General features: G+C 42.5%; 1 protein-coding gene across 1 annotated transcript in view; it reads right to left on the bottom strand.

Annotated features, from left to right (window-relative positions):
- Positions 1-27,431, bottom strand: part of tox3 (TOX high mobility group box family member 3) — a 217,463-nt gene that overhangs the window by 48,807 nt on the left and 141,225 nt on the right. The window contains exon 3 of the mRNA XM_061963556.2: positions 8,032-8,283. Within this exon, the coding sequence (XP_061819540.2) occupies positions 8,032-8,283 (252 nt within the window). The remainder of the gene's footprint in view (positions 1-8,031; positions 8,284-27,431) is intronic.

The following is a 27,431-nucleotide window of genomic DNA, read 5'->3' as shown; positions in this document are numbered from 1 at the left end:
GCTTTGTGCACTGGTGCACAGTCATGTTGGAAGAGGAATGGGGCCCGCTCCAAACTGTTCCCACAAGGTTGGGAGCATGGAATTGTCCAAAATGTTTTGGTATCCCGGAGCATTCAAAGTTCCTTTCACTGGAACTAAGGGGCCAAGTCCAACTCCTGATAAACAACCCCACACCAAAAATATATGGTCTTTTTTCTGCAACATCAAGGTATATATTGACGCTTACATAGGTCTGGTGATAATGTTCCCCTTTAATATGGAGTTACATAAACAAGTTAAACAGTTTACTTACAGACTTATCTTTTCCAAGGCTTGTAAGAGCTAACACAACTTGTCTACTTCTCAATTGTCTCATGAACTGGACTAACATCGTCAACCCGAAAGTGCCCAAACTATTGACGCGTAGTATTTTCATATCGCCACAAGGTGTCAGTAAGAGTCTACAATCAAATGGGCATAACATTTCCGTCCCACAGGGCATTTCCTGTGGGAAGGGATTCGTTCCCAGGGATTCGAATAAAGAAACAACTCTTTTTCTTTACTATAGTGGCCTCGATAATGGGAACCGGTTCTCAAAAAGGGATTCGAGTCCATGGAATCGGTTCTTTTCTTATCAAACAACCGGGAGAATCGGTTTCGAACATCATCCCTACCTTCGCCTGATCTAAAGGTTCGTAGATCGAAAAGGTTGCAAATAGAGGCGTTCGTAAATCGAGGTTCCACTGAGTATTTTTGTTTCAATACCGAGTGTGAGCACAAACAAGGAGCGCAGGAAGGCATCTTGATAAAAAATGTAATTGCAACATTGCACCTCTCATTTGTTCCCCCCTGTAGCCACAACAACAACAACAACAACAACAACAAACAGCGGCAAATGTAATCATGTATATAAGCTTGTCATCGCTTTATCAGCGCCCGGGCAACAATGACAAAACACACCTCTCGCTGCCTCGTAAATCACAGGAGCACGGCTCTTATCTCCTTTCAAAGTTCCCCCTCGGAGATAAAAACACAGGTGAAAGAAGTGTCGACGCCATCGTCGCCATACTTTTGGGGGAATCAATCCCATTCGGCGGAGGGAGGCGGGGTGAAGGAGCACAATGTGCGCTGGCCGATAACAACCTGCCTTCTCAAGCGCACTCCAATCAAGACACATGAGCCATGCAAATGGTCTTAAAAGAGGAATAATGTCGGGGAATCAAATCTAATCCTCCAGCAAGTCGTGAGAACGGTCCGGAATGTAATTGTGTCAAGGTTCCTCCAGATGTAGGAGGCTTAACTGACCGTGAAATGAAAATTCTTTAGGCAGGAGCCCTTGTGGGGGGCTCGCTTACTGTACGCAACGTGGATGTTTTAAAAGCTGCAATTATCTCGCCGGGCCCCGCGGGCACGGAGGCCGTAAAAGTTTATAGTCCTCCCCCCTCCCCTCCGTATGGAATGTAAATAAATACAGCAAGACATGGAAAAAAATATGACTCAGGCGTCAAACTGAACTTGGAGTTCAAAGCATCATCACATCCATCCATCCATCTTCTTCCGCTTATCCGAGGTCGGGTCGCGGGGGCAGCAGCCTAAGCAGGGAAGCCCAGACTTCCCTCTCCCCAGCCACTTCGTCCAGCTCCTCCCGGGGGATCCCGAGGCGTTCCCAGGCCAGCCGGGAGACATAGTCTTCCCAACGTGTCCTGGGTCTTCCTCGTGGCCTCCTACCGGTCGGACATGCCCTAAACACCTCCTTAGGGAGGCGCTCGGGTGGCATCCTGACCAGATGCCCGAACCACCTCATCTGGCTCCTCTCGATGCGGAGGAGCAGCGGCTTTACTTTGAGCTCCCCCCGGATGACAGAGCTTCTCACCCTATCTCTAAGGGAGAGCCCCGCCACCCGACGGAGGAAACTCATTTCGGCCGCTTGTACCCGTGATCTTGTCCGTTCGGTCATAACCCAAAGCTCTTGACCATAGGTGAGGATGGGAACGTAGATCGACCGGTAAATTGAGAGCTTTGCCTTCCGGCTCAGCTCCTTCTTCACCACAACGGATCGATACAGCGTCCGCATTACTGAAGACGCCGCACCGATCCGCCTGTCGATCTCACGATCCACTCTTCCCTCACTCGTGAACAAGACTCCGAGGTACTTGAACTCCTCCACTTGGGGCAAGATCTCCTCCCCAACCCGGAGATGGCACTCCACCCTTTTCCGGGCGAGAACCATGGACTCGGACTTGGAGGTGCTGATTCTCATCCCAGTCGCTTCACACTCAGCTGCGAACCGATCCAGTGAGAGCTGAAGATCCTGGCCAGATGAAGCCATCAGGACCAAATCATCAGCAAAAAGCAGAGACCTAATCCTGCAGCCACCAAACCGGATCCCCTCAACGCCTTGACTGCGCCTAGAAATTCTGTCCATAAAAGTTATGAACAGAATCGGTGACAAAGGGCAGCCTTGGCGGAGTCCAACCCTCACCGGAAACGTGTCCGACTTACTGCCGGCAATGCGAACCAAGCTCTGACACTGATCATACAGGGAGCGGACCGCCACAATCAGACAGTCCGAAACCCCATACTCTCTGAGCACTCCCCACAGGACTTCCCGAGGGACACATGAGAATTCAGGAAATCTCACTAAGTCCCTATAGGCCCATGAGTGTTTTGCTTTGTATTTGGCTTTTGTTTAGCATAATGCTAGCAGTGATGACAAAGTGCGATGATAACGAGGGACGTCTTGATCCCGATATCAGCCAAGCCGATCTTTACCGCACGTAAGACTCTTGAACGCATCATAATAATCCCCTCAATTCCCCCCAAAAATGGATTAACTGACTGGAATATAAAGACAATATAACATACATCCATAAATGTGGATGCATATGCAAAAGTGCAATATATGTATCTGTACAGTAATCTATTTAAAGTTAAAGTTAAAGTTAAAGTACCAATGATTGTCACACACACACTAGGTGTGGCGAAATTATTCTCTGCATTTGACCCATCACCCTTGATCACCCCCTGGGAGGTGAGGGGAGCAGTGGGCAGCAGCGGTGGCCGCGCCCGGGAATCATTTTTGGTGATTTAACCCCCAATTCCAACCCTTGATGCTGAGTGCCAAGCAGGGAGGTAATGGGTCCCATTTTTATAGTCTTTGGTATGACTCGGCCGGGGTTTGAACCCACAACCTACCGATCTCAGGGCGGACACTCTAACCACTAGGCCACTGAGTCGAAACGCCTCTATTTGCAACCTTTTCGATCTACAAACCTTTAGATCAGGCGAAGGTAGGGATGATGTTCGAAACCGATTCTTCCGGTTGTTCGATAAGAAAAGAACCGATTCCATGGACTCGAATCCCTTTTTGAGAACCGGTTCACGTTATCGAGGCCACTATAGTAAAGAAAAGAGTTTTTTCTTTATTCGAATCCCTGGGAACGAATCCCTTCCCACAGGAAATGCTCTGTGGGATGGAAATGTTATGCCCATTTGATTGTAGACTCTTACTGACACCTTGTGGCGATATGAAAATACTACGCGTCAATAGTTTGGGCACTTTCGGGTTGACGATGTTAGTCCAGTTTGTATTTATATCTGCAGCTTATTGATTTTTGATCCAGCACTACCATAAGCTAATGCAACGAAATTTTGTTCTTATCTGTACTGTAAAGTTCAAATTTGAATGACAATAAAAAGGAATTCTAAGTCGAAGTTGCGTCCTGATAAGACCATGCTAATCACTAAGCCTGAGCTTTTAAAATGTAAAACAAGGGTAAGCAGCGCAACGATACCAACTATAGCAGTGTTTTTTAACCATAGGGCCGGCAAAAATGTGTTTCTCTGAGCTGGTGTGTACGGGCCGTGGCGGTACTCAGTTGTAATACCCTTTTCCACCACTTGTGGCAGTAATGACAAGATCAAACCGATTAAGTTTTGTTTTTGAGAAGTTTTTTAAGCGCAAAAATTAGGGTGAAGCTGTGTTTTCATTTGCACTTTAATTTTAATGACAGTTTAATTAAGAAACATACATATATATTTTTTTTTTCATTTAATTTTTATTGACATAAAGCATCAGACATTCCTATCTATTACATCATATTTGCATACAGCATATATCTATTGTCTGCCCTAAATGTCAAAATATTTTTTTGTTTATATCCCAACGATGCCACCCCCAGCCCCCCCAAAATAGAAAAAAAACAGCAAGAAGACAAGACAAAGAAATAATAATATTTACAGATAAATCAATTAAATAAAAAAAAGAAAAAAATAATAAAAATAATATTCAGAAATCAAATAAAATAATATAAACAGATAGTAAATAATAATTTAAAAAAATATATAGACATATAAGGAGTAATCTTTTTATTTGTATTTTTTTTAAACAGTAGAATCACTAATTTCAGAAAATAAAATCAGGCTTATGGGGCGTGACATAATTGACCCAGTTTTTCCCAGTATGAAATCAATTTCTCCAATTTATAATTAATACAAGCCGTTATCTTCTCCTTTTGACATATGTCCGTTGTGATTTCCATCCATTGCTTCAAAGAAACATATGCATTATTATTTTAGTTTGATTTATTTCAGCAAAACATAATTCTTTGTAAATTAATTTTTCGTACTTATTTTTTCCAAAAAGCCTGACCGAGGCCTTAAGGTTTATGTCAGGGGTCCGCATTGGGTTAAAAAAATGTGGCTGTGTATGTATATATATATATATATATATATATATATATATATATACATTGTCTTTTTAATCCGTTTTGACATTTAACATTGTCACGTTATCGATGGGAAAATTCATTTTTAGACAATATGATTTGCCTGAGCGGCTAGGAGACACAGAGAGTAACAAGCGGTACAAAATGGATTAGAAAGGAAAGATTAAAAAAAAAAAAATGAAAAAAAAAAAATAACACGTTTTTTTTTTAACTAGGGGCTTCCCGTGGGCCGGATTTTGGATGCTGGGGGGCCGGATCCGGCTCGCGGGCCGTAGTTTGGGGACCCCTGGTTTATGTGGTAAATAAATAGATATACAATTCTGAGTCCTCCACGACCCTGAGAGGGACAAGCAGTAGAAAATGGACAAATAGATTGAGTTGTTATTTGCTCTGGAGTGGAAAAGTTGGGCCCTGAAGTCAAAAAAGCTAACAACCCCTGAACTACAGTTATTAGATCAATATTTTTACCATTACAAAACCGTTTTTTGTTGTTGTTGTTATCGTTCACAAACTCAGGAAATAAGTCGCAGGATATAGTAAGGTTTTAAGGGGGAAACCAAATAGTTTAAATTAGGGATGTCCGATAATGGCTTTTTTGCCGATATCCGATATTCCGATATTGTCCAACTCTTAATTACCGATACCGATATCAACCGATATCGATATATATACAGTCGTGGAATTAACACATTATTACGCCTAATTTGGAAAACCAGGTATGGTGAAGATAAGGTCCTTTTAAAAAAATAAACAAAAATAAAATAAGATCAATAAATTAAAAACATTTTCTTGAATAAAAAAGAAAGTAAAACAATATAAAAACAGTTACACAGAAACTAGTAATTAATGAAAATGAGTCAAATTAACTGTTAAAGGTTAGTACTATTAGTGGACCAGCATGTGTGCTTACGGACTGTATCCCTTGCAGACTGTATTGATATATATTGATATATAATGTAGGAACCAGAATATTAATAACAGAAAGAAACAACCCTTTTGTGTGAATGAGTGTAAATGGGGGAGGGAGGTTTTTTGGGTTGGTGCACTAATTGTAAGTGTATCTTGTGTTTTTTATGTTGATTTAATAAAAAACAAAACAAACAAAAAAACGATACTGATAATAAAAAAAAAACGATACCGATAATTTCCGATATTACATTTTAACGCATTTATCAGCCGGTATTATCGGCAGGCCGATATTATCGGACATCTCTAGTTTAAATGGGTGTCAATGGAAAGTTTTGTTCAGGTATTACACTATAATTTACCGTATTTTCCGCACTATAAGGCGCACCTAAAAACCACAAATTTTCTCAAAAGCTGACAGTGCGCCTTATAACCCGGTGCGCTTTATATATGGATTAATATTAAGATTAATTTTCATAAAGTTTAGGTCTCGCAACTACGGTAAACAGCCGCCATCTTTTTTCCCCGTAGAAGAAGCGCGCGGTGCATGCTGGGATATGTGACGTTTCATTTCCATTTGTGTGTTTATGTAAAGACCCCAAAATGGCTCCTATTAAGTGTGTTGTCTGTCTAATTATAAATAATGCAGACGAGGCGTGTTAACTGAGTTCTCAACGTTTACTCACAGCGTGCTAACTGCCAGCATACAACGCTTCTCAGGGCTACCGCGCATGCTCGTAACTATCGTTGCATGCTGGGTAGTGTAGTTGTTATATTTGCTAGCTCATAACAGCACATTGAGAGACACGCTTACGCGCTTAATTCAATACTCGCCGTCATTCCGGGTGGATTGACAAAAGACCTGGGTCTGGGTGGTATAGCTCGGTTGGTAGAGCGGCCGTGCCAGCAACTTGAGGGTTGCAGGTTCGATACCCGCTTCCGCCATCCTAGTCACTGCCATTGTGTCCTTGGGCAAGACACTTTACCCACCTGCTCCCAGTGCCACCCACACTGGTTTAAATGTAACTTAGATATTGGGTTTCACAATGTAAAGCGCTTTGAGTCACTTGAGAAAAAGCGCTATACAAATGTAATTCACTTCACTTCACTTCACCTCCAGCCGCTAGATATTGGTGTCAACAGGGCATTCGAAGCTAGACTGCTAACTGCGTGGGAACAATGGATGACAGAAGGCGAACACACCTTCACTAAGACGAGGAGGCAGCGCCAGACGACGCCAACATCTGCCAGTGCATCGTAAATTTGCCCAACTTTTCACTTCGGACACCGAAGACGAAGGATTTACGAATGAAGAATAACTTCAGAAAGTGAGCGCTATGTTTATTTTGTGTGTTGTGACATTAACGTTCGAGCAACATTATGTTGCTATTGCTCTGCACTATTTTGAATTTTACTATGTTTGTGATTGCACATTTGCGTACATTTTGGGAGTGAACAGAGTTGTTAGAACGCTGGTTTTTAATATATTATTAAAGTTTGACTGACCTATCTGACTGTTTTTTTGACATTCCCTTTAGCGCAGCGTAGGCGCGGCTTATAGTCCGGGGCGGCTTATTGGTGGACAAAGTTATGAAATATGCCATTCATTGAAGGTGCGGCTAATAATCCGGTGCGCCTTATAGTGCGGAAAATACGGTACTCATTATGTACTCATATGTAGCGTTCAATACCACACATTCAATACATCATCTGATTCCAAATTTTCTGAAATAAGCTTCGTAAAAATGTGTTTAGTTACAGGCCATAAAACATTTTCAGTTGGTGGTATGGGGGATCGGTACTTTTTAGAGGCGGTATAGTACCGAATACTAATACCGGTATACCGTACAACCCTAGTTGGTATGCTAGCTTTTTTTGCTCATTTTGCATGAGTTTACCCAAATGTCATGTATTTATGTTACTTGACAACACCCGGCCGGCGTGCTAACAGTTAGCATTTCAGTTCGGCTTTTCAGCATTCCCACGCAATTTCTACCGAAATCGCATTTTCTCGTTTAAAAAAAAAAAATCCTACTTTTGTCCTTTCCCTTCCACTTTCTCTGAAATGAACGTGCCATTTGTTTCTAATAGGTCTGCAAGACAAGCAAGTCAGTCAGCCAGATGACATTTCCATTTTTTCCCCCTCGCTGCCTCTACACCGCTGTGGCATTTAAGAACACCTTTGCAACCCCAGACAACAATCTCACAACGCTACTGCTTGCCTCTACGTGTTTGACCATCACTTGCCGGGAAAATAAGCTAAAAAAGGAAGGTCTCGCCACAATGGATGAAACATGAAGTCAAGTGTTTCACGGTAAAGTACAGTAAACAACAAGTGGTGCACAGGAAATGACTTTGAAGACCCATGTTAGAGTACAACACAAATGGGAGCGACATGCTAAAAACAGACTTTACTCACCGCCGGTTGTCCGTTGCTGAGAGTCATCCCTTCCTGGTCCATCATGTTGCGTGAGATGGTGATGGAGGGCAGATCCAGGCTCTGAGGCGGGAACTGAGGGATGAAGGAACCTCTGTGCTGGACCGGAGGCTCCGGCATTGACGGGAAAGGCGAGTCTCCGTCCGACAGACCAAAACCCGGTTCCATTTCGGGTGGCGGCGTAATGGGAGGGATCTCGAACTCCTCATCGCCCAGACTTGGGGTGTGAAAGGTCTGAGAGGATGAAGGCAAATGAAGAAACATGAAGAATTACTGGACGGTAGAGATGCGCGGATAGGCAATTATTTCATCCGCAACCGCGTCAGAAAGTCGTCAACCATCCGCCATCCACCCGATGTAACGTTTGATCTGAACTGCACCCGCCCACCATCCGCCCGTTGTTATATATCTAATATTAATAAAAAAATTAAAAAAAGGGTGAAAACTACGCGAATTGCACCTTGTGCAGACAAGATTTTTCGATCGGACACGGAGGAATTAGCGATGTAAAAGACCACGTTGGGACAAAAAAACACAAGTCTAATGCCGTTGCTAGCGATACAAGTGGAAAACTTTCAACGTTTTTCGTCGCCCAAACAGATTCTTTGGATGTGATAAATGCCGAAGTTTTATTTATGGAGGCAATAATTGAGCATGGACTTCCAATCGCACTGGCTGATCACATGGGACAGTTAATAATGTAATGCAACCTTTAAAAATCATTACGCGGTGATCGCGATCCCAAAAATAAACTTTTCTTGCATGATAATGTCCAGAAAAATTCGCTTTATATTACTATAGAGTCCTTTTAACGAATGAGTTTGATGGTTTATCACAAACCTTAAATGAAAGAAGTCCTTTGTTCTCCTGCACCATGCATGCGCAATCCTGTCGGCTGTATTTCACAGCACGACATACTGTAAAAAGTGTTTATACTATTTATACTTTCAATTAACAAATTGAAGTCTTGTGAAAGGTTGACAGGATAACTGGCATTAACTGTCAAAATAATTTCAAACTATTGAAGTTAGCTTACAGAATAAACATGTCAATCAACCCATATGATTTTTGCTGTAATATTTTTATTTTGAAAAGTCACTGTGACTGATAGAAAAGTGATGGTTTTAGCAACATTTTGACCGGTCTGAATGCTAATAATCATTTTGCGTCGGGGGGCGAAGCCCTGAACCCTCCACCAGGACTTTGTCCTGGACCTACCGGGGCCTCCGGCCCTTGGACCCTGGCTACTAGGTTTTTCTGATTTAAAAGTTGGCAGGTATGGTGAGGTTATAAAGCTTTTGCCTGTTAAAGAAAGGAGACTGATCCAATGCACAGACATTCGCGTGCCACGCTGTCACGACCCAGACGCACACCTGTGCGCAATCATATGGGAGCCGCGCTGAGCGCACCTCCAAGCGCGTCTCGCTGCCGGCGACGGCCAGATATGGGCCCACGCTCCAGCGCCATCCATTTTCAGGGCTAGTTGATTCGGCAGGTGGGTTGTTACACACTCCTTAGCAGGTTCCAACTTCCATGGCCACCGTCCTGCTCTCTATATCAACCAGGGTGAGCCCCACCCCTTTCATGAGCGCACTACGCGCGGAGTGACCCCTGTTACGCGCCCCCGGCAACAGGGGTGGCAAGCAGGTAAGCTGCGCGGGCGGAGCGCGCGGAGTGACCCATGTTACGAGCCCCCGGCCACGGGGGTGGCGGGCAGGTAAGCTGCTTACCTGCTGCGCGTGACGCCGGCCGCGGCGAAAGCGGACGAGGCGGGGTGTCGGTGCGGTGGGCGCGGTAGTGACCCTGGACGTGCGTCGGGCCCTTCTCGCGGATCGCCTCAGCTACGGCTCCCGGTGGGGCCCTCTCGGGGGAAGGGGCCTCGGTCCCGGACCCCGGCGAGGCGTCCCTTCTCCGCTCCGTAAAAGTGTCCATCTCTTTTCTTTTTTTTTCTTCTGTTGTGGCATATGCAGCAGGTGCCTGCTCGTTTTTCGTATGTGGGTAACAACATTTAACTATGTATATATATTTCCGAATTGGTTTAACTGCCACCCGCAAAAAAAAAAAAAAAAAAAAAAAATTAATCCGCCCGACCCGACCCGCGAGCGGATAAAATCTTAGTTTTTTTAATTTCATCCGCCCGATCCGCGGATAATCCGCGGACTCCGCGGTTGTGTCCGCAAACCGCGCATCTCTACTGGACGGACAGAAAACGGACAGTTTTTTTTTTTAAAAGGATTCCTATTTTGAAAAACTTTTAAATTGGTCGAGCACAGGGGTGTCACACTCATTTTCATTGAGGTCCAAATCACAATTACGGCTGCCCTCAAAGGGCCACTTATAATGGTGAATATACAGTATATGAATATAAATGTACAAACCCCAAAACCAGTGAAGTTGGTACGTTGTGTAAATGGTAAATAAAAAGAGAATACAATGATTTGCAAATCCTTTTCAACCTATATTCAATTGAATAGACTGCAAAGACAAGATATTTAACGTTCGAACTGGAAAACTTTGTTATTTTTTTGCAAATATTAGCTCATTTGGAATTTGATGCCTGGAGCATGTTTCAAAAAAGCTGGCACAAGTGGCAAAAGAGACTGAGAAAGTTGAGGAATGCTCATCAAATACTTATTTGGGACATGCCGCAGGTGAACAGGCTAATTGGGAACAGGTGGGTGCCATGATTGGGTATAAAAGCAGCTTCCATGAAATGCTCAGTCATTCACAAAGAAGGATGGGGCGAGGGTCACCACTTTGTGAACAAATGCGTGAGCAAATTGTCGAACAGTTTAAGAACGACATTTCTCAACGAGCTATTGGAAGGAATTTAGGGGTTTCAACATCTACAGTCCGTAATATCATCAAAAGGTTCAGAGAATCTGGAGTAATCACTGCACAAAAGCAGCAAGGCTGAAAACCAGCATTGAATGCCCGTAACCTTCGATCCCTCAGGCGGTATCGCATCAAAAACCGACATCAGTGTATAAAGGATATCACCACATGGGCTCAGGAACACTTCAGAAAACCACTGTCAGTAACTACAGTTGGTTGCTACATCTGTAAGTGCAAGTTAAAACCCTACTATGCAAAGCGAAAGCCATTTATCAACAACACCCAGAAATGGCGCCGGCTTCACTGGGCCCGAGCTCATCTAAGATGGACTGATGCAAAGTGGAAAAGTGTTCTGTGGTCTGAAGAGTCCACATTTCAAATTGTTTTTGGAAACTGTGGATGTCATGTCCTCCGGAGCAAAGAGGAAAAGCACCATCCGGATTATTATAGGTGCAAAGTTCAAAAGGCAGCATATGTGATGGTATGGGGGTGTATTAGTGGGTAACTTACATATCTGTGAAGGCACTATTAATGCTGAAAGGTACATACAGGTTTTGGAGCAACATGTTGCCATCCAAGCAACGTTATCATGGACGCCCCTGCTTATTTCAGCAAGACAACGCCAAGCCACGTGTTACAACAGTGTGGCTTCATAGTAAAAGAGTGTGTGTACTAGACTGGCCTGCCTGTAGTCCAGACCTGTCTCCCATTGAAAATGTGTAGCTCAATATGAAGCCTAAAATACCACAACGGAGACCCCGGTCTGTTGAACAACTTAAGCTGTACGTCAAACAAGAATGGGAAATAATTCCACCTGAAAAGCTTCAAAAATTGGTCTCCTCAGTTCCCAAACGTTTACTGAGTGTTGTTAAAAGGAAAGGCCATGTAACACAGTGGTAAAAATGCCCCTGTGCCAACCTTTTTTGCAATGTGTTGCTGCCATTAAATTCTAAGTTAATGATTATTTGAAAAAAAAAAAAAAAAGTTTCTCAGTTCGAACATTAAAAATCTTGTCGTTGCAGTTCATTCAATTGAATATAAGTTGAAAAAGATTTGCAAATCATTGTATTGTACAATTGAAAACATGAGCAAAACAAAAATACAAAAATATATTGGTACTAATAACAAAGATTTGCTTTTTAATATATGTATAATGCTTTTTAGCATAAAAAAAAATAAATGCAAATTATATAGTTACATCGTCCTGATAGCGCCACAGCCACAAATAGATTGCACTTCCATGGGAAACACTGTACAGTGAAATGAGAAAAACGGGATTATGTCCACAATGGTGCTTTTTGGAGACAACTGTAGGCTTCCTAAAAGCACTTTTAAACGAAACTCCAACATCAACACACTATTGTGGCACCTCTGAGACTTGCGTTGCAAAACAGTATAATATGGGACTTTTAAAGAGAGGTAATACACTTGTCTTGTAAGTGCAGTCAAATGTAACATTTCCTAAAAGCTATTAGCGTCCACTTTGAGGACCGGGAGGGGGGGGGGGGGGTAGAAAAAAATCAAGCGACAATCACGGGAGAGCTAGAGGATGCACGATAAAACCACTTAATCTCTGGGATGCGAGATGTTTGGCTTGAAGTGGGCTGAGAATACACGTCGCAGGGCTTTAAAGAACATTTTCACTGATGATTACGCCCGGCCAGGAGTGTTTCTTTTTGTTGCACCCTTGAATCTGCTCATCAAACAGCCTAATCCCGCTTGCCGTTCGCATTCAAGCTTTCGGACACGCTTAATTTGCTTACGCGCCTTCTAGGAGACGGGAATGTTTGCACACTCGGGTCTTGTTTTGCGTTAAGCCACTGTGTGCACAGCCTGTATATATTCACAATGACCGCATGGCAGGGCCACATGAGTGCAGTATGGGGGCCACTGAGTCAAAAGGTTCTTAAAAAAAAAAAAAAAAAAAAACCTTCCAGAAAGCAATCTGGCCAAAATGACCCGTCGACATGTACGAGTCAAGCAGTTATTTGGAGACATAATCACTGCAACTCAGGACTGGTCTGTGTACGGACATTCTTGACATGGACATAATTGGCTTGAGAGCCCCCCAAAAATGAGACATTTGTGTTAATAATCGCGGAGCATCTTTTCAAAACATCTAAATGGAATCTATGACATGCTCAGAGCCTCTATTATAACTCTCCATCGACATCGTGACAACCCTAAATTACAGTGTCAGGTGCAAAAACCTCATCATCAATGTTGGCCTGGAAACTGACTGCATTTATTTGTGTGTAAAAAGCTGCGCGCAAAAGGGTGAATTTGTCAAAGGTGTTATTTTTCCTGGCAGCGCAGGCATTTAAACCCTGACTTGAAATTTCTCACACCGCTCAGTGCGCTCGACAACGCACCCTCTGTAACATCGCAACACGCTGAACTGAAAAGCACAAATGTTAGGTTTAGACTTAGACTTAGACGAACTTGATTGATCCACAAGGGAAATTGTTCCACACAGTAGCTCAGTTACAAAGGATGGAAAGGATAATGCATGTATAAAGTAGACTAAAAATGTACCATAGTAGAAATATAAAATATAACTAGGGATGTCCGATAATGGCTTTTTGCCGATATCCGATATTCCGATATTGTCCAACTCTTTAATTACCGATACCGATATCAACCGATATATACAGTCGTGGAATTATTAACACATTATTATGCCTAATTTGGACAACCAGGTATGGTGAAGATAAGGTACTTTTAAAAAAAAAATTATAAAATAAAATAAGATAAATAAATTAAAAACATTTTCTTGAATAAAAAAAGAAAGTAAAACAATATAAAAACAGTTACATAGAAACTAGTAATTAATGAAAATGAGTAAAATTAACTGTTAAAGGTTAGTACTATTAGTGGACCAGCATGTGTGCTTACGGACTGTATCCCTTGCAGACTGTATTGATATATATTGATATATAATGTAGGAACCAGAATATTAATAACAGAAAGAAACAACCCTTTTGTGTGAATGAGTGTAAATGGGGGAGGAAGGTTTTTTGGGTTGGTGCACTAATCGTAAGTGTATCTTGTGTTTTTTAGGTTGATTTAATAAAAAAAAAAAAAAAAAAAAAAAAAATACCGATAATAAAAAAAACGATACCGATAATTTCCGACATTACATTTAAACGCATTTATCAGCCGATAATATATAACATATACGTTAGGTCAGGAAAAAACACAGAGGCCATATCATCCCGACAAGCCTGTTTCGCAGGTTTCCCTGCTCGTCAGAGGATTTTAAAATAATAAAATCCCTTGACGAGAAGGGAAACCTGTGTTTTAAAATAATAAAATCCCCTGAAGAGCAGGGAAAACTGCAGAACAGGCTTGTAGGGATGATATGGCCTCCGTGTTTTTTCCTGACCTAACGTATATTCCGCTCTACCCCGGTATTGAGCACTGTATAACGGATAAATCACAGAAACCTCCGCTATAAAATATAACATATATGTAATATTTACATATTATATATACAGTATATAATATATACTGATATATTATATTACTATATTATATTGATTTTTTATATTTAAAAAAAAATGGTAGAAAAACATGGTCGCCATCTGCCAAAATATCTTTGCAGCGGCATGGGCGCTTCCAATTGTCCATAAGTCTGATGATTATAAACACACATTTTATTCGGAGAAAAATCAGCATATAACTGCCGATTTTCATAGTCGCATCTGATTTGTTAGATTTTGCCATTTAGTCGATGGCCGTCAGTCTATTGTGTGCAAAATGTTATTTTTCATCACATTGGCGGACAACAATATAATTTGTCTATTAGGCTGGACAGGACAGGTTAAGAAAAAATAAATAAATAAAAAATAAATATATATATATATATATATATATATATGTATGTGTGTGTGTATATATATATATATATATATATATATATATATATATATATATATATATATATATATATATATATATATATATATATATCCATCCATCCATCCATCCATCCATCTTCTTCCGCTTATCCGAGGTCGGGTCGCGGGGGCAGCAGCTTAAGCAGGGAAGCCCAGACTTCCCTCTCCCCAGCCACTTCGTCCAGCTCCTCCCGGGGGATCCCGAGGCGTTCCCAGGCCAGCCAGGAGAGATAGTCTTCCCAGCGTGTCCTGGGTCTTCCACGTGGCCTCCTACCGGTCGGACGTGCCCGAAACGCCTCCCGAGGGAGGCGTTCGGGTGGCATCCTGACCAGATGCCCCGAACAACCTCATCTGGCTCCTCTCAATGTGGAGGAGCAGCGGCTTTACTTTGAGCTCCCCCCGGATGGCAGAGCTTCTCACCCTATCTCTAAGGGAGAGCCCCGCCACCCGGCGGAGGAAACTCATTTCGGCCGCTTGTACCCGTGATCTTGTCCTTTCGGTCATGACCCAAAGCTCATGACCATAGGTGAGGATGGGAACGTAGATCGACCGGTAAATCGAGAGCTTTGCCTTCCGGCTCAGCTCCTTCTTCACCACAACGGATCGATACAGCATCCGCATTACTGAAGACGCCGCACCGATCCGCCTGTCGATCTCACGATCCACTCCTCCGCCACTCGTGAACAAGACTCTGAGGTACTTGAACTCCTCCACTTGGGGCAAGATCTCCTCCCCAACCCGGAGATGGCACTCCACCCTTTTCCGGGAGAGAACCATGGACTCGGACTTGGAGGTGCTGATTCCCGTCCCAGTCGCTTCACACTCGGCTGTGAACCGATCCAGTGAGAGCTGAAGATCTTGGCCAGAGGACGCCATCAGGACCACATCATCTGCAAATAGCAGAGACCTAATCCTGCAGCCACCAAACCAGATACCCTCAACGCCCCGACTGCGCCTAGAAATTCTGTTCATAAAGGTTATGAACAGAATCGGTGACAAAGGGCAGCCTTGGCGGAGTCCAACCCTCACTGGAAACGGGTCCGACTTACTGCCGGCAATGCGGACCAAGCTCTGACACTGATTATACAGGGAGCGAACCGCCACAATAAGACAGTCCGCTACCCCATACTCTCTGTACACGGTCGAATGCCTTCTCCAAGTCCACAAAGCACATGTAGACTGGTTGGGCAAACTCCCATGCACCCTCAAGGACCCTGCCGAGAGTATAGAGCTGGTCCACAGTTCCACGACCAGGACGAAAACCACACTGTTCCTCCTGAATCCGAGGTTCGACTATCCGGCGTAGCCTCCTCTCCAGTACACCTGAATAGACCTTACCGGGAAGGTAAGGTATATATATATATATATAATGAAAAAATAAGTGTCATTTTGTGCTATTGAAAACAACTTTGCACAGAGTGTTCATAAAAATGACAGCAACGTATATATTTTGTCCTACTCACGGAGAGGATCGACACGTTTAGCGTCTTCAATATGGACAACCTGTCACAGACGGATCAATTACCTATTTGCGCATGCAGGAGGATAATGTTACTGCTCAAAACAGGTTGCCAGATACATTTCAGGGAATTTGTGATTGCAATAACTTGTGTATTAATTAGGGATCGACCGATTCTGCAAAGAACCACCATTACATGTTATGTAGACCACAAAGAAGTGTTTTCAATTAAAAAAAAAAAATAATAATAATAACATGACCATTTTAATGCGCCCTATAATGCGGTGTACCTTTTGTATGAAAATAGACCTGACTAGACCTGCTCATTGGCAGTGCGCCTTATAATCCGGTGTGCACTATGGTCCGGAAAATGCGGTATATTATTTAGGTCAATATAGTACAGTGACGTGCGGTGAGGTTCATGACTGGTGAGGCACTGACTTCATCACAGTCAGATTTACAAACATATGAACCCTAAAGAGTACCTTATTCACCATTTGATTGGCAGCAGTTCACGGGTTATGTTTAAAAGCTCATACCAGCATTCTTCCCTGCTTGGCACTCAGCATCAATGGTTGGAATTGGGGGTTAAATCACCAACAATTATTCCTGGGCACGGCGCCGCTGCTGCCCACTGCTCCCCTCACAACCCAGGGGGTGAGCAAGGGGATGGGTCAAATGCAGAGGACAAATTTCACCACAGCTAGTGTGTGTGTGACAATCATTGGTACTTTAACTTAACTTTAACTTTACACATACAAACTGTAGCACACAAAAAAGCACATTTAATTAAAAAAAACGTTATTATGGTCTTACCTTTACTTATAAGTGCGGGAACAGTGGTGTTTGTGTTGGAGGAGTTGTGAATGAATGAAATATGAAATCCGTGCTGCAGTCTGCAGGTGTACCTAATGTTGTGTCCCTCCAGTCGTTCACGGCTCCTCCGGCGCGAGTATTGTTGTTTTTGCACTTTTTGGCTTCTTGTTAAGTGACTTTTTTTGGGTGGATTCGGTCTTGCACGTGGAGGGTTTGGGTGTGGGCTTTGGTTGGTGTGGCGCTCCCGTCGGGGGGTGCAGTCTGCGGCGGAGGTGCAATAACCGGCACCAGGAGGCGGGATTACGCGAGCCTCACACAGTGCGTCTTCGCAGCAGTTTTATGATTGCTCAGCACAAGAAATACGTTACACACATACAGTTGTTGACAAAATACACTGTACATTATATACCTCAGCTAACTAAACTATGGAAATGTCTAATATAATTCATATAGCAATACGGTCTCACTGCACATCAGGCCAGCAGTTAGCCGAGTCCGCAATCCATGGTGAGGCACAACTGAGTGACGTGCCTCAACTGGCTGCTGATCACCGCACCGTCTCTTCTCAGTATTTGAACGGCAAATGTGAAAATTCAGCGATTTTGAATAAAAACAATCTAAAACTGGTGAAGTTAAACGGAAAATAACTTTATAGTATAATCACTGGATACATATACCGTATTTTCCGCACTATAAGGCGCACCTAAAAACCACAAATTTTCTCAAAAGCTGACAGTGCGCCTTATAACCCGGTGCGCTTTATATATGGATTAATATTACGATTCATTTTCATAAAGTTTCGATCTCGCAACTTCGGTAAACAGCCGCCATCTTTTTTCCCGGTAGAACAGGAAGCGCTTCTTCTTCTACGCAAGCAACTGCCAAGGTAAGCACCCGCCCTCATAGAACAGGAAGCGCTTCTTCTTCTACTGTAAGCTACCACCCGCCCCCGGAAGAAAAAGAAACGCGCGGATATTTCGTTTCATTTCCTTTGTGTGTTTACATCTGTAAAGACCAGACTACAAAATGCACGTACGGTGAATATTCGCACCACAGGGAATGAGAAGTCGTCCTTCACTGTGGTTCTAGCTTGCCATGCTAATGGCCAGAAACTTCCTCCCATGGTGATATTCAAAAGGAAGACCTTGCCAAAAGAGACCTTTCCAGCCGGCGTCATCATAAAAGCTAACTCGAAGGGATGGATGGATGAAGAAAAGATGAGCGAGTGGTTAAGGGAAGTTTACGCGAAGAGGCCGGGTGGCTTTTTTCACACAGCTCCGTCCATGTTGATATACGACTCTATGCGCGCCCACATCACAGATGGTGTCAAAAAACAAGTGAAGCACACAAATACAACACTCGCCGTCATTCCGGGTGGATTAACCAAAGAACTCCAACCGCTGGATATTGGTGTCAACAGGGCATTCAAATCACGACTGCGAACGGCGTGGGAACAATGGATGCCCGAAGGCGAACACACCTTCACTAAAACAGGCAGACAGCGCCGGACGACATACGCCAACATTTGCCAGTGGATCGTAAATGCCTGGGCAGATATTTCGGTCACAACTGTGGTCCGAGCTTTCCGGAAGGCAGGATTCACAGAACTACTGGACAACAACAGCGACACTGACTCCGATGACTTCGACGAGACGGAACCGGCCATTTTGGATCCCACGCTTGCGCAACTTTTCAATTCGGACACCGAAGACGAAGAATTCGAAGGATTTACGAATGAAGAATAACTTCAGAAGGTGAGCGCTATGTTTATTTTGTGTGTTGTGACATTAACGTTCGAGCAACATTATGTTGCTATTGCTCTACACCATTTTGAATTTTACTATGTTTGTGATTGCACATTTGCGTACATTTTGGGACAGAGTTGTTAGAACGCTGGTTTTCAATATATTATTAAAGTTTGACTGAACTATCTGACTGTTTTTTTGACATTCCCTTTAGCGCAGCGTAGGCGCGGCTTATAATCCGGGGCGGCTTATTGGTGGACAAAGTTATGAAATATGCAATTCATTGAAGGTGCGGCTAATAATCCGGTGCGCCTTATAGTGCGGAAAATACGGTAACAATTTAATTTTTTTTTTTCTTTTTACATTTTTTTTATTTCCAGACCGCACGTCACTGATATAGTAATTGTGTCAGAAAAGATGCCTGGTTTTATTATTATTATATGTTTGACTCTAATAATACAAAATGCATGTATTTCTATCTAATTTACCCAAATAAAAGTCCTTGCCCAGTTGAGGGTTAATGAACAACAAGCAAGTACATTTGAGCAGTATCACTGATGCCCATGATAATAGTGATGCGAATAAACATCTGCACCAGAGGCCTTCAGATCATTCGGATCACATTTGCAGCAAGGGTCGGAAATATGTCTTCCGTCCACGAGGAAAGGCACACTCCTTGGGGGGGATGAGGTGTCAGATCCTGCTGGACGACACAAAGTGCCACAGTGATGCTGTGAGTCATTTCTACTAAAGCCAAGTTCAGAGCGGATTGAGAAATGCGATGTCCATTCTTCCTCTCATCATCACGGACCTGGTTATCCATTCAAAGGCTTGTGGAAAAGCTCATCGGTGCCAAGTGCTCAGAACGATGCTGGCATGGCGGCATTGGCAGTCGCCAGCGTCCGAGGTATGCCTGAGCTTGTGGTAAGAAAAAACTGGCTTGGAACACAAACCAGTTTTCTGTGGCGTTAAAGTCACAGAAATACCGCATTGGCCTGACTGCAAGACTTAAGTAGTGGTTTATTTCTCGAAAAAGGTAAAAGTAAGAATAAAAAAGTAATGTACTCACTGGAAAAGTGTGTTTCAAAAGGTTATAAGCAATTTAGCAAACAGATATACGTGACAAAAACCCAGAAACATTGGCAGGATAACCAAATGAAAACAACTGAAAACAATGTAATATGGGGCGGTATAGCTCGGGTGGTAGAGTGGCCGTGCCAGCAACTTGAGAGTTCCAAGTTCGATCCCCGCTTCCACCATTCTAGTCACTGCCGTTGTGTTCTTGGGCATGACACTTTACCCACCTGCTCCCAGTGCCACCCACACTGGTTTAAATGGACCTTAGATATTGGGTTTCACTATGTAAAGCGCTTTGAGTCACTAGAGAAAATGTGCTATATAAATAAAATTCACTTCACAATTCACTTCACTACTACCGTATTTTCCGGACAATAGAGCGCACTGGTATATAAGCCGCACCCACAAATTTTTTGAAGAAAACAATACCTTTCCATATACTAGCCACATCGGACTATACGACACAGATATATATAATGTGAAATGAGTTATTAACTCAGAAATAAGGTGTACATTTTTATCTATATAACTAAATTGTTTCCAAACGGTAACACCTGCAGTAAAACGGCTGATCAAACAAAACAGAAGTCGTCGTCATGGACTCACTAGCTCTCCAATCAGCTTAACAGACTCAATAACTCCAGTGACGTTTTGATGAATTTACAAAACTGAAATAATACAAAGAGAATGCCATTGCAAGTTAATAATACTAACACAGACACTCGTTAAAAAAAATCTGCATTTAGCTGCGTTATTTTATAGTCGAATCTGATTTGTTAGATTTTGCCATTTAGTCGATGGCCGTCAGTCTGTTATGTGCAAAATTTTATTTTTCTATGCTAGCAAGAGCACATCTAACGGGGAAATCCACAAATAAAGAGATCACATTGGCGGCTTTATTCACATCAAACACTCGGCTAAACAACAAGATTTAGGTCAATAGTATAATTTGTCTATTTGGCTGGACAGGACGGGTTTAAAGGGGAACATTATCACCAGACCTATGTAAGCGTCAATATATACCTTGATGTTGCAGAAAAAAGACCATATATTTTTTTAACCGATATTTTTGGGTTCGTTGAGGTTAGCTAATTTTACTTGTTTTGGAAAGTCTTGACAAGCCAAATTTTCTTGTTCTATTGGCAGATAATTTTGCTTAGTTCAAATAAAATACCCCTCATTTTTGTATTTTTTATTCTTGTTTTTGAACACTGACTTTTTGCAGTGCAACGGTACCAACTTTCAGTAGAAGAACAAAAGTGCATACGCTCCTCCTCACTCAGACTAGATCCAAGCTAAGTCTATGAGTACGAACTGATGAAAACTACTCGGATGAGAGGTCAAACGTCTTCTGAGACAAACAGTCAACTTATCAGTTGAATGCCCGGAGAATAACAATGATCCGTATTTACATAGCGCTTTACTATACTACACATTACACATCACATTCACCCATTCACACGCCGTCTTGTCCAAGGACACAGAGGCCGTGACTAGGATGGCGGGAACTGGAATCGAACCTGGAACCATCAAAATGCTGCCTCAAGGCCCATTCATTGGCACGCTTATCTTTAAATATAAAATAAATCACGTTCTATAAAAGTGGCATGCTAACAGTATTTTCACATTTGTAAAAGACATGGACCAAAAAAACGACTTGCTGAAGGAACATATTTTTGTCTGATGTGATGGTATAAAAATGATAGACTAAAAAGAACAGAAGTCTTGGCCTTCAGTTCAATCAAAAAAAAGTCAATATTCAGTGTACTTCAAAGCGGATCTTACCAAACGACTTGACTTTTGTCCAGTTTTCCGTCCTCCTTGTAAAATCCAAAAAAGTTCCAAACTTTGGAGTTTTGTTTTGCTGATGTGTTGAATGTCTTCCGTGGTGACTCGATAACGCTCCAGCCATTCGTACATAAGTCATCCAGCAACAATACAATTATGAAATAAAATTGCTGAATAGATATGTCTAATATTTGTATTTCTGACAGTCCACCAAAATGTTGACACACACACACGTAGGACGGAGGATTCTTGTCTGTCCATCATCTGTCTTTGCACTGATCCGGAAGCCGTGTGTGTCAGTTTGCCTGTCCTTCTGACACGTGCTTAAAGGGGAACATTATCACACTTTCAGAAGGGTTAAAACCATTTAAAATCAGTTCCCAGTGGCTTATTTTATTTTTCGAAGTTTTTTTAAAAATTTTACCCGTCACGCAATATCCCTAAAAAAAGCTTCAAAATGCCTGATTTTAACCATCGTTATATACACCCGTCCATTTTCCTGTGACGTCACATAGTGATGCCAACAGAAACAAACATGGTGCATAGAACAGCAAGCTATAGCGACATTAGCTCGGATTCAGACTCGGATTTCAGAGGCTTAAGCGATTCAACAGATTACGCATGTATTGAAACGGATGGTTGTAGTGTGGAGGCAGGTAGCGAAAACGAAATTGAAGAAGAAACTGAAGCTATTGAGCCATATCGGTTTGAACCGTATGCAAGCGAAAACGACACGACAGCCAGCGACACGGGAGAAAGCGAGGACGAATTCGGCGATCGCCTTCTAACCAACGATTGGTATGTGTTTGTTTGGCATTAAAGGAAACTAACAACTATGAACTAGGTTTACATCATATGAAATACATTTGGCAACAACATGCACTTTGAGAGTGCAGACAGCCAAATTTTCATCAATTAATATATTCTGTAGACATACCCTCATTCGCTATCTTTTCCTGAAAGCTGATCTGTCCAGTTTTGGAGTTGATGTCAGCAGGCCAGGGAAGCTAGGGTCGATATTCTTCTCTTGATCATCTTCGGTGGCATAAGGGACGGTGTGAGCCAAGACATCCAGGGGGTTTAGCTCGCTCGTCTGCGGGAACAAACTGCCGCCATTGCTTACCGTGCTACCGAGGTCCTTTGTCCCTGAATAGCTCACACACTCCGGCAGATTCAATGGGGGTCTGGCGGCAGATTTCTTTGACTTTATCGTTGGAAATGCATCTGCTTTGAGTGTCGCAGGATATCCACACATTCTTGCCATCTCTGTCGTAGCATAGCTTTCGTCGGTAAAGTGTGCGGAACAAACGTCCAATTTCTTGCCACTTTCGCATCTTTGGGCCACTGGTGCAACTTGAATCCGTCCCTGTTCGTGTTGTTACACCCTCCGACAACACACCGACGAGGCATGATGTCTCCAAGGTACGGAAAACAGTCGAAAAAACGGAAAATAACAGAGCTGATTTGACTCGGTGTTTGAGAAAATGGCGGATTGCTTCCCGATGTGCGAATAATAGAAAGGCGATTAATTCGCCAAAATTCACCCATTTAGAGTTCGGAAATCGGTTAAAAAAATATATGGTCTTTTTTCTGCAACATCAAGGTATATATTGACGCTTACATAGGTCTGGTGATAATGTTCCCCTTTAAAAAAAAATGGCAAATAATGCTCGCTTGAACTATACAAAGTATTTCAATGGTTGGAATCTGCCCTTTTGGATGATATACCAGTTACTATGGTAATCTAATTAGTTACTATGGTCATCTATTTAGTTACTATGGTAATCTACGTCACAGCAGCTCAGACGAGGCACCAAGCAGTGTGGGTGGGAAGCGTTTCCACAGACGCGGAAGGAGATTTTCACAACAAAGTTGTAAAGCTTAGTGATATATTAGATGTATCAGATTGTAGGTGGGTTTATTTTAGGGTTGTGAACGATAAACCGATGCGACCGAGTATTCGATTCAACAAGTGAGCGATTAGGCTGCATCGGTAGCAGACTCCTCAATCAATGCGAATAATTCATGAATTCCTGGCTGAATCGGTTATAGAGTCATGGATCGGTTATCGCGAGACTTTGCATGGGTTGGCTGGATTACAATATGCGCCAGCGTCTCTAAAACAACGCGAGAGCTGAAGCTACTCGCCAAACGCGGTAGCCGCCTAGCTGGTATTAGCACGAGTGATAAACAAGAGACAACACGGAAAATGAAGGAGGAGAACAAAAGCGTCAGTCTGACCGAAGGTGATAATGGACCGAGAAAGATTTTCAACGCATCGGGGAGACAGAAATCCAAAGTGTGGAAAGTTTTTGGGTTGTATAAGAAGGAAGGGAAGCTCAACAGAAGCCATGCTATTTGTAAATTGTGTCGAGCATCGTTGACGTACACTGGCAGCAGGTTGAAATATTGAATCTTTGTTACCTACCTCTAGTGTTCAAAACTTTGCTCAGGCTGAAATATTGCACTTTGTTGTTACTATTCTGTGCTACTTTTACCTCTGGAGTTCCCATCCTACAATTCAGCCAGACTTTTTTTGGTCCATGTCTAAAAATAAATACATTGACATGTGATTTTGTTGTTCTGTTTTTTTTGCCAGTGCCATAAAGCCATAAATAATGCTTGGGGATTTGGAGTCTTGAATATTAACCGTCAAATCAAATCGTATCGTTCGGAATCAAATCCAATCGAATCGGTCTGTAATAAAAGGATATCGTTTTTGAATCGAATCGTAACCTGTGTATCTAGAGGCATATCGAATCGTTTATCAGAGAGAGATGTGCAACCCTAGTTTATTTTGTACCCTTTGCGTTCATATTTCACTGTTTGTTGCATTTTTGTCGCGTTTCACTCGATTGTAAAATATGTCGATCGAAAGGGGGTGTGACATTCATAATTTGTCAATATTCCGTGTTTTATCGTTCATAGAAAAATGTAAAATTCCATTACGTTTTTTTTAAGGCGGTCTGTCATAACGTTTTTTAAGCATTCAATCAGACATTATTGTGAGGTTTTGTATTAGTGCTCCTAAAAATAGATATACCGGCCCCCCGACAATTTTTTTCTCTAAATGTGGCCCCCCGAGTCCAAATAATTGCCCAGGCCTGCATTAGAGCTTATCTTCTTTTGTGCTAAAGAACAAATAGGAAGAGACCAGGGGTGATATGAAAGCCAGGAGAGACAATGTTCTTCACATAAAGAGATGCCAGGAGAAATAACCTGGTGCACATTGTGCACGAGCAACAAGACGACGAGAGAAACCAAAAACGGGAAGGTGAAAGATTTAGCGGTGGATTTTCTCCTTGCAGGCTTTCAGGGAAAGCAACAAAAAGGGTTTTTTTTTGTTTTTTTTAAAGGCAACAACGAACAGTCCTTACAATAAATGCAGTAATGCTATTCACAGATGCAATAAGCAAGACATGTTGAAGGCAGCAGCATGTAATTACTGCCAGGGAATCAATGCGGGCAAGATTAAGGATCCGGTTTCAAATCAGCAAGGCAAGGCAGGCTACCAGCAACATCACTTCACATTTGTAGTCCATTTCTACATATTTATAGTTCATTAGCCGTCTCTAATGTGATTGGCTGAGTAAAGCGATACGTGCGAGTGGAAGACAATCTTTAGTAGACAGCATCCTTTACTTCTATACAAGCTTTCCCCTGCAAGGGTGTGTGCTTTAGCAGACACGAGCAGGTCATCTTATCTCATCCTCTAAGTGCTTCAGGTAAATGATACAGCAGCCATCAAAACAGCAGAGTGGATGCAAGAGCACTCTGCCTCTTGCACAAAAGATGTGTAGTCCAGCAGGAGTGTGGAACAGTTGTAGTGAGATGGGAGGCTTTGTATTTGGGTTTAGGACATATAATATCTCTATATAATTGAAAGATATCCATCCATCCATCCATCCTTTTTCTACAACTGTAACACCTTGGACAAGATATCATAAAGGCCATATTTTATTGCTGCCTACTCCCATTGCTCACAGTGGATTTCTTCGAGGGATGGGCGAAAAGTGCACTTCACATTTGTTAAGTAATAACTTAGATTTTCCTAACTGTTGTATATAAGTTAAAGTTAAAGTACCAATGATAGTCACACACACGCTAGGTGTGGTGAAATTACGCTCTGCATTTGACCTATCCCCTTATTCCACCCCCCTGGGAGGTAAGGGGAGCAGTGAGCAGCAGCGGTGGCCGCGCCCGGGAATAATTTTTGGTGATTTGACCCCCAATTCCAATCCTTGATGCTGAGTGCCAAGCAGGGAGGTATTATCACCAGACCTATGTAAGCGTCAATATATACCTTTATGTTGCAGAAAAAAGACCATATATTTTTTTAACCGATTTCCGAACTCTAAATGGGTGAATTTTGGCGAATTAAACGTCTTTCTAATATTCGCTCTCGGAGCGATGACGTCACAATGGGACGTCGCATCGGGAAGCAATCCGCCATTTTCTCAAACACCGAGTCAAATCAGCTCTGTTATTTTCCGTTTTTTCGACTGTTTTCCGTACCTTGGAGGCATCATGCCTCGTCGGTGTGTTGTCGGAGGGTGTAACAACACGAACAGGGACGGATTCAAGTTGCACCAGTGGCCCAAAGATGCGAAAGTGGCAAGAAATTGGACGTTTGTTCCGGACACTTTACCGACGAAAGCTATGCTACGACAGAGATGGCAAGAATGTGTGGATATCCTGCGACACTCAAAGCAGATGCATTTCCAACGATAAAGTCAAAGAAATCTGCCGCCAGACCCCCATTGAATCTGCCGGAGTGTGTGAGCAATTCAGGGACAAAGGACCTCGGTAGCACGGCAAGCAATGGCGGCAGTTTGTTCCCGCAGACGAGCGAGCTAAACCCCCTGGATGTCTTGGCTCACATCGTCCCGAAGATGATCATGAGAAGAATATCGACCCTAGCTTCCCTGGCCTGCTCACATGAGGGTATGTCTCCAGAATATATTAATTGATGAAAATTGGGCTGTCTGCACTCTCAAAGTGCATGTTGTTGCCAAATGTATTTCATATGCTGTAAACCTAGTTCATAGTTGCTAGTTTCTTTTAATGCCAAACAAACACATACCAATGGTTGGTTAGAAGGCGATCGCCGAATTCGTCCTCGCTTTCTCCCGTGTCGCTGACTGTCGTGTCGTTTTCGTCGGTTTCGCTTGCATACGGTTCAAACCGACATGGCTCAATAGCTTCAGTTTCTTCTTCAATTTCGTTTTCGCTACCTGCCTCCACACTACAACCATCCGTTTCAATCATACTTGCCAACCCTCCCGAATTTTCCGGGAGACTCCCGAAATTCAGCGCCTCACCCGAAAACCTCCCGGGACAAATATTCTCCCGAAAATCTCCCGATTTTCAGCCGGAGCTGGAGGCCACGCCCCCTCCAGCTCCATGCGGACCTGAGTGAGGACAGCCTATTGTTTTATGACAGGAGGACAACAGGGTGACAAGAACTAAATCATCCAGACTAGAGATAAATTCTATTATTATGTTTATCTTACCTAAAAATAAATATATTTATTAATTACAAAAAAAAACTAAATACATTTTTACTATATTTTGCTAAAAACATCAAAATTAATTGTGTTTTCATTTGTATTTTTTCTGACTCCTTATTACATCCAGCCATAGAATCATACATTAAAATAAACATATATGAAATAATTAATTTTAAATGATCATAATAATTCATTTAAAATGACCATATTTAATTATTAAAACAATTGCTTGTTTATCAACAACTTTAGCATT

The sequence above is a fragment of the Nerophis lumbriciformis genome, linkage group LG06, assembly GCF_033978685.3.
Source record: "Nerophis lumbriciformis linkage group LG06, RoL_Nlum_v2.1, whole genome shotgun sequence".
NCBI classification, from domain to species: Eukaryota; Metazoa; Chordata; class Actinopteri; order Syngnathiformes; family Syngnathidae; genus Nerophis; species Nerophis lumbriciformis.
Note: the sequence above shows the minus strand (reverse complement) of the source record. Positions and strands in the feature narration are given on the sequence as shown.